At 37.7% G+C, this 9,009-nt stretch overlaps 1 protein-coding gene across 1 annotated transcript; it reads left to right on the top strand.

The window, feature by feature from the left end:
- Positions 1-842: 842 nt before the first annotated feature.
- Positions 843-8,180, top strand: LOC131977806 (serine/threonine-protein kinase pim-2-like). Its single transcript, XM_059341249.1, has 8 exons — positions 843-949; positions 1,998-2,486; positions 4,312-4,406; positions 4,501-4,548; positions 4,655-4,876; positions 7,462-7,639; positions 7,733-7,906; positions 8,015-8,180. The coding sequence occupies exons 1-8, from the start codon at positions 904-906 to the stop codon at positions 8,104-8,106; spliced, it is 1,344 nt and encodes a 447-aa protein (XP_059197232.1). The 5' UTR covers positions 843-903; the 3' UTR covers positions 8,107-8,180.
- The last annotated feature ends 829 nt before the right edge of the window (positions 8,181-9,009 follow it).

The raw sequence follows: 9,009 nt of genomic DNA, 5'->3' as shown, positions 1-9,009 counted from the left end.
CAAGGGTTAAACACAAAACACATTTAAATACGCAAAATAACTGTGAAAACTAACCTGATGCCTCTTCAGGGGCTAAAACATAAAACTTTGAACTCCTTGAAGTCATCTTTACAGTTTAACCTCACAAGAGTTAACATTAGTTCAACGATCAACAGGAAGTCCCTTTTCGTTCTTTGAAAATAATAAGGGTCGTTATCAAAACAGGCGTTTGCATAGGACAGTATATTTATCTTTGATTTTCCCCAAGTATGCAGTATTTATAAGGAGTATGGATAAAAACATAGCGATTAATTTATCCTTAATGCGATAGATTCTCGAGTTGGCAGGTTTCTTACAAACACCCATCCCTAGAAGCCGATTTGTGACCTTGAGGTCAAATGTGTCTTTATATAAAAGTGTAAATAGTTTATTAAATAAAGTGAAAAGTACTTTTCAGTTGGTGGAGACTAAATCGGCACTTAAATTTGAGAGAATATTACTTATATTCATCAGGTGAATAGAGAAACGGCTACAAATAAAAGCTAATGTTGGACCATAACTATCTGATGTGTGTTAAAAAAAACTCGCTAACACATTCACCATTATGATGTTGTGCTTACAGTGCCCAAACAATCCAGAGATAATCATTATTAGTCTCTTTTTATTGTTTTTGATTTAGCTTTTGGACTATTTTGTGTTTTTAGCAGTTATTTTGGCCACTCTAGTTATTTCAGCCTGTGTTCCATTGGTATTGTCACGGAATAGAACCTTGATTTTCAAAAATCAGAACACAGAACCTCAGAACTCTCAGAGAGATGATAATTCACTCACACTCACATATTATCAGCAGAGAGACACACAACTTCTTGATACTCACAGTGAAATATTTTCTCAAATATTTGTACCGAGCGCTTACAAAGCAACATGGATGAAAAGACTCTTTATTCTCTGGACTCAGAGAATGGTTCAAGTGAGTGTGAAATCCTGTTAAATAACTGTAGACAGAAAGTTCCTGTCTTCTTGAAGAGACGTGAACTTTGTTGATATTGATTTAAGTATGTATATATACCTGGTTTATTCTTACATACTCTATATTCTCAACATACAAACAGAAGGTTCTTTAAACGAGTTAAATTGTGACTTCGTAGTCACTTTTTTCACTTGTTTTGATAAATCATTTTTGAAAGACTCTACATAGGGACTTTATCAGCTGGACTTTAGTTGCAGTGTGATAATATTATTTTGCAGGTAGGCTGTGTGCTAAATAAGAGTTAGTAATCACTTAAAAGTATCAGAACTACTCTTCAAAAACACTATTACAAGTCCAGTGTTACAAGATTGGACTCAAGTAAAAGTAATAAAGTATTTATAAGCCAAATGTACTGAACAAATGAAGGTAGTCAGTAGGCTTAATGGCTAAGTATTATTCTACATATTACAGAACAGTAAAAATATCACAATTAAATGTACAGGTGCATCTCAATAAATGAGAATATCATAGAAACGTTCATTTATGTCAGCAATTCAATTCAAAAATTGGAAATAACACGTAATATATAGATCCCTTACACACAGAATGAAACATTTTATGTCTTAATTTATTTAATTTCTTCTAATTATAATGATTATGGCTTACATTTAATGAGGATCTAAAAATTCAATGTCTCAAAAAAAATGTAATATTACAAAAGACCATTTTTAAAAAGTATGTTTAATATGGAAATGTTGGCCTCTAAAAAGTATGTCCGTCTATATGACTCAATACTTGGTTGGGGCTATTTGACTTGAACTACTGGAAATGACTTTTCCATCATATTCTAATTTATTGAAATGCACCTGTAGATTTCAGCAGAGTTTAAATGTCACAGCTGAGTACGAGGCGGCTAACTAGAGCTGTGAAATAAATTTAGTGTAGTGAGTAAAAAGTAAAAATGTACAAAACAATGTTGAACTTACAATACAGAGTTTTGCAGAATCATGCAATATGAACCAGTTATCTGGGTTTATTTCATGTGTAGAGAGCAGTGGCAGCCCTACTGAACCCAACTACTGCATTGGGGACGACTGTAGGGTGACACGTAAAAAACGCAAGGCCAGCATAAATCACTCAGAGTCACCCAGAAAGAGGCAGAGGTGTGCCATCGAACCCCCTGAGGTGACAGTGGAGACTGCGACAGCCAGAGAGTCCAATGAAAAGGCCCCAACAGCAGAACAAAGCCCCGGAAAAAAGCAGAGGGGTCACGAAAACGACTCCGGCATCAGTGAACCCGCTGAGGTGCCAGTGGAGGTTGTGACAGCTAAAGGGACCAAGAGAAAAGCCAGCACCGAAAGAGAGACGCCCTGTAAGAGGCAGAGAACTGGAAACTACGACACCAACGCTGGTGAACCTACCAAGGTGTCAGCCAGTCTCCCAGAGTCTCCCAATGAAGTCTCCCCGAGCTCCTGCAGCCCTTCAACCTCCCGGCAGAACGATGAGACGCCATCCTGCTCCATCAGGACCAGCGGAGGTACACTGACAGTGTGAAAGAGAATGAGAGGAGAGTGTGTGAGCATACTATACTGTGTGTGGTAGGACTCCTAACACCCAGAACTGAGTCAGCAATTTTGCACTTCTGGGTCCCTCATCTAGATTCAATTTCATTCGATTAGTTTTTATTTTGTTGCCTGAAATAAGGTCTATGGTTAGAACAAGCTTGAGAGATTTTCTTCTACAACAGAATATAAGCCGATAAGGGAGTCTCTGGTTGGTGACTAACTGAGATACAGAGGTTTGTTGGGGATATAAAAAGGTCATCGTCTACTAGAGGTGTGAATTACCAGAGGCCCCACAATACCATTTTGATGAGATTCAACTTTATTGTTATTGAACAGAGTAACAAGTACTAGGACAATGAAAGGACCATCAACCCGTCCAAACATATACGTAAACATACATATTTTATCCCAATAATTGAGTCACTATATGATATTATTACGATTTTAAGCATTTTGCGATATGGTGAGTATTGCAATACAATATATTGCGATTTAACTGTTTAACTGCATTTTGTGTATACAAAATTAAATTCAATCAAGATTTGTTTTGTCAAATAAGAGAAAATTCTCAGTCTATTCATCTCACTTCAGTCTTTTTATTTCTCCACAATGAGAGTCAAACCCACAGACTGACCAACAAAGTATTCAGTCAAACTGAACTGAACTGATATCAAACATGTATGTACTTTAACGAACTCGACTTTGAAACATAAAAAAAGCCTAACTTTGCAGCTTTATTACGACAGGATATCCTGACACATGGTGCCTATAGATTCCCTAGATCTTCTAGTTTCATATGATACCAGTAAATCCAGTATATTCCTGAATATCGATACTTGGCGGCCATGAATCGACATAATATTGCCACGCAAAATATATACGGTATCCTGACACATGGTGCCTATAGATTCCTTAGATATTCTAGTTTCTTATGAAACCAGTATCTCCAGTATATCAAAAGATATGGCGAAAATACTGATGGCTCGTCCGCTAAATATCAATACATGGCGGCCATGAATAATGTTGCCACGCAAAATATTGCGATACTATGCAGTATGGATATTTCCCCCACCTCTATTGTCTACGCATACAGTGTTGTTGTTGAAGTCATATGACTGTGGTGTAGGTCATTTGTAGTGTTTATAACACTTGCTATTTACTCTGGCAATCACATTTATGCTTAAAAAATCATTCATGCTTCAAAAATGCGTCAACACTGCAGCAACTACAGGTAAACAGCTAAAACAAACAAGATATAAAGTGTTATTAAGTGAGCTTTAGATGTGCTGGTGCTTCCCCCCTGCTTTTAGTCTTCAGCTAGTTAACCTGCTACTGGTGGTATTAGGTCATGTTTTTAAAAAAAAAAAGAAAAAGAAGAAAAAGAAGTAAATAAGTATAATAATGAGACAAAATAAAAATGAATAGGATCCCTTCTATATTTTAAATTATTAAATTAAAAAGAGATATTGACTTTGCAATGTTTTTTTAAAAGTATATTTCAATTAGTTCTTGATTGAGCTTTAAATATATATAGTTTTATATTTACCGTACAATTTTTTGGCTAAAAAGCAATTAACTGTATTTCCCCAAATATCAAAGTATTGCCTCTGTGACTGAAGAAAACTAATACAAAACAAGCAAAAGTTTGTGATTTTTAAGTGAGTTTTGTCAGCTATAATGGGGGAAAAACTAGAAGAAGACTTTACTGAACCACAGGTTAACAATAACTGATTTCAACCATCAAGCTCATCTTTTGTTTAAAAATATTAAAACATGAATCTGTGTTTGTGTTTGAAGAAAATTTTGAGGCCAAGTACCTGCAGCTTCACCAGCTCGGAGAAGGCGGCTTCGGAACGGTTTATGCTGGAGAAAGAAAATCTGACAATTTACCAGTAAGTAATAAATATATGGTATTCTCACATCACACATGCACACACAGCCGTCTCTCCCTGCACCAACTAAAGTTGTGGTGATTGTGTCCTGTAGGTGGCGATCAAACACATCCCTGAAGCTCTTGTGCGGACTCGACCAGTGGTGAGTGATTTGATCTGATGTCTCAGCACCAAAATCAATGTTGAACTTTGCTAGAAAAACATCCACAAACACCCACATCTATACTGAAACATTGTGTTGTTTGTAGGTTTTAAATGGAAAGACGCACATGGTGCCATTGGAGGTGCTTCTCATGCTGAGAGTGGCAGGTGGACCGGAGTCACTGGGGAAACATGCTGCCGTGACATTATTAGACTGGTATGATCTGGGCCCGGAGGTCCTGCTTGTCATGGAGAGACCAGTCCCCTGTGACGACCTGCTGACCTACCTCGATAACAACAATGGGTTCCTGGGGGAAGACCAGACAAAGGTACTGGAGCTGGCTGGAGCTTGTTTTTGTGTCTATGTGTGCAAGAGGTGACCTTAAAGCTGCACTGAGATCATTTTGAATTTTGTCAGTGTCAGAGGAGAGTTTTAAGACCCGAGTCCGTTTGGTTCGTCCCAATCAAGGTTATTATAGTTAACGAAGACTAACGAAATAATGAAAACTAGAATTGAAAAAACAGTTTCGTTAACTGAAATAAAAATAAAAACGAGAGTTTTTTAAAAAACGATAACTTACTGAAACTGTATTGTGTGGTTACAAAACTAACTAAAGTTCGTTTTTCGTCTTTGTCAACTTTTTTTTCATATGTAAACCTTTTTGGTTGATATGAAATCTATTTCATCCATCTGGTTTTATGACTTAATAAACTTATTGGGGCTGAGATGGATCAGACAAAGGAAATAAAAGCTTTATTGTGACTTTTTTTAATCTGGCACCCAACAAATACCCCATTACAAAAAACTAAAACTAATAAAAACTAAACTAAAACTAAGCATTTTCCAAAAAAATAAAAACTAATTAAAACTAGCAAACTCACTCTAAAAACTTATTAAAACAAACTGAATTTGACAACAAAAATTCACAATGAAATTTAAACTAAAACTAATGAAAATTCCAAAACTATTATAACCTTGGTCCCAATCAGAGTGAAATTTGCTACATTTGGTTCGTGTTGTATTTAGTCTGGTTTGCTTTCAAAGTGCAGAAATATAAGCGGACCAAATAACAAAAAAAGATTTAAAGAGGGCCGTGTATGAAGGTGGAGAGCTGGAAATCTACTCACACTATTATTTTTTATTGGCTGAAAAGTTGGCGGTGAAAAATTTAAACAAAGCAACGTGGAACCTAGCGCAAACTGAGTGTGTTTAATTTTACTGGCCTTAATCTGCTCTGGTGTTCCGACCAAACTAATTTGGAGAGAAACGCTCAGAAGGAGCTCCTGTTGAGGCTCGGGGTCGTCAATAATGTGTTGATCTATTATTTACAACGAGCTGCAATCAGACAGCTGTATAATCAGAGGTTATGATGCTCCTACAACTCTTTCAAATACAAATTCAAGCAGTTCAAGTCAAATGAACAGCTTGAAAGGGTACAAAGGTAAGTGGTGAACTGCCAGAGGTAAATAAAAAAAGGTAAAGTTAACCAAAACTGAAAAATAATGTACATTTCAGAATTATACAAGTAGGCTTTTTTCAGGGAACAAGAAATGGGTTAACAACTTAACTCTATGGAGTCTTGGGCTATTTTGTCCATTTTTTAATTCTTCTCATGTCTTTGTAAGTCATTTTGTGTCTTTTTTTGGTCATTTTGTGTCTTTTTTTAGTCCTTTAGTCCAACATAATATGTGATTTTGAATCTTTTTTTTTTACTTTCAAAACACTATCATGCTCAATAAAGAATTTTAAATGTTGCAAATGTGCATTAATTTCAGAGTACACTGAGACATTAAACTGCATAATTTTCAATTCAATTCTGGAAAAGTTGGTGTGTTCTAAAACTTTTGACCGGTAGTGTACATATTAAGTTATTTTGAGCAATTATGATAATTCTGCAATGACAAATTAGCTTTAGCTCAGTGGTAGCCAGAGTGAAACTGAATGACACAAATTTCATCTTTATAATATTATCTGAGTAAATTCCGCGACACAGGTGGCCCACAATCCACTGCTTTTTGGTTCATTTCCTTTTACTGGGTCGGATTCTGATCGGCTTATGTTCACAGTGGAATAGAACCGCAGTAGGGTCCGTTTGGAAACGGACCGCGACCCTCTCTGCAAGAGGTCTCGGACCGGTTGTTTTGGTGCACACCAGAGTATTGATTTTATTTCTCAACATCCATATTTTGTACGACAAACACCATAACAACAACCTCAACCTTTAAATAAAAGACAATATGTCTCGAATGCTCTGAAGATGATAATGTAGATGACATTAACTACCCAATGCAGAAATTAATAAGACCCGAAATTCGCTAGTTGTTGACACTAGCTCCAATCTAGCGGATCATTCGCACCAGACTACATGTGTGTATTTGTTTTGTGTAAAAGTTGAATGCAGATTTTTCTGTATTTGCACAGTGTACTCATTAGAAATGGCGTCAATGCAGTGCATACCAAACTTAGCCTATTTGGTTACCACTTAATAGTAATCCACCTTTATAAAGGGTTCCTAAAATGAAAAATGTATGTCGGCCCTGAGAGCTCAGCACGCAGCAAATAGACAAAAAATTAGCAAATTAAGAAACATCTTTATGTGTAGCATTTAGAAAAAAATAACCAACTTTATAACCCACTACACCATTAACGCCAGGTTAGAAAAAGCACTGCAAGAAGCTCATACACAATGGAAAGTGTTTCCAGAGGACACTAATCGAAGATGCACACAGCCATGACGTGCAAAATAATGATAATGGGTTTTTTTTCCCCAAATCGTGCAGCCCTAAACCAAACTCAATCACTAACGTTTTTGTGTGAAAGCTGCAAAACTGTCTCATAATGGTTTAAGTGTCTCCTTACACTTCCTTCTCTGCTCTGCTCCAACTCATCGGTTTCTCTTTATCTCTGTCTCAGAACATCATGAAGCAGCTGGTGGAAGCAGCAGTTAACATGCACTCTCTTGGAGTCTTCCATGGGGACATTAAAGCAGACAATGTCCTCGTTGATTTAAGCTCGGATGTCCCTCGTGTGAGAATCATAGACTTTGGATGTGGCTGCTTGGTGAAGAAGTTACCGTACCGCTCCTCCTCTGGTACGCTGCTGGCCTCTGCTCTTCATCCATCAATTGATCTCTGGACTGATCAGTCAATCTTACTCATGATATGTTTCTCTCTGTGTATTGTAGGAACCATTGCCTACATCCCTCCAGAGTTTTACCGGCTTGGCACATACGAGGCGGAACCCAGCACAGTCTGGCAGCTGGGCGCTCTGCTCTATGAACTGGTGTACAGCGACAAAAGTTTCACCACCTTGGAGATCCTTCAAAAGAAAATGACCATAAACACTGAGCTGTCCAAAGGTAAGAAGCCTCAATACCGTCCTGAGTTGTGGTACTTATAGTGCGAAAAGTTATTTCCTTCCTTCCATTTTCCAAAGAACTGCAGCTTAAACTCTGCTTTCTTCTCAGACTGCCAGGACTTGTTGGAGGTGTGTTTGGCTGTGAACCCTCAGGAGCACGGCACTCTAGAGCAGATTCTGCTGCACCCCTGGTTCTCCTAATCCTGCACAACCGACCACCCATTGGGCTGAGCCAACTGACTCCAATGAACTCCATCCTTTTGTCTTATAGTCTAGACGGAATTGTCCAAAAAGTGAAAGTGAGGAGAATTTATGGTTACAAGTCGGGAGCCAACCTACTTTACATATTTTACATCATATTCATATTGACCTTCTAATTTGCATATCAAAATGGCCGCCAAATTGCCCATCTTGCTCAGTCGTTGGACCATTTTCCCCTAGTTTTTTTGTAAGTAGGCAATCAAGATGAGGAATTTAAGTATTATGTATATATATATATGCAAAATACCAACTTTTAAGGTGAAATTAAGCATTATTTGTGTCATTTTTTAAGGCTGATTATTCAATCAAAATCACTTTTAAATGTTCCCATTGTATATATGATATGTGATGTATTCCATAATATTCCCTTGAACAGTTCACACATCTTGCTTGAGGACCACAACTCCACATTTAAACAAGGACATTGGTCATCACCTTGACATGCACACATTGCAGTGCATAACAGCCCCGATTTTCGGCATTTGCACTGGCGTGTTGTGCATTGTTTTTTACAGGCACACAGGATCATTTCCAGGCAACTTTCAGGTATTGGATTCTGTGACATAAGAATGGGCTGTAGTCCTGAATCGCCATGTTTCCATCCCATTTCCAAGGGGGAAGGAAGCTCAGGTTTGGCATAGTGAGCATTTCTCCAAACCATTGCCTGGTAGTGTACTCTCAGCAGATGGAAGTGGAGCGCATCGTCTGTCGGCGGCATTGCTTCTGGTTTACCTGCCCTGGAGAGAAGTATATGCCTTGCTGCATCAACAGAGTCTGTTTAATGCACATCATATGTTCTGCAGACAAAAGCCTCTGAGGATCTTTGATTTTCCTCCATGAGAT

This window comes from Centropristis striata, chromosome 9 (assembly GCF_030273125.1).
Source record: "Centropristis striata isolate RG_2023a ecotype Rhode Island chromosome 9, C.striata_1.0, whole genome shotgun sequence".
NCBI classification, from domain to species: Eukaryota; Metazoa; Chordata; class Actinopteri; order Perciformes; family Serranidae; genus Centropristis; species Centropristis striata.
This window is presented reverse-complemented; position numbering and strand designations above follow the sequence as displayed.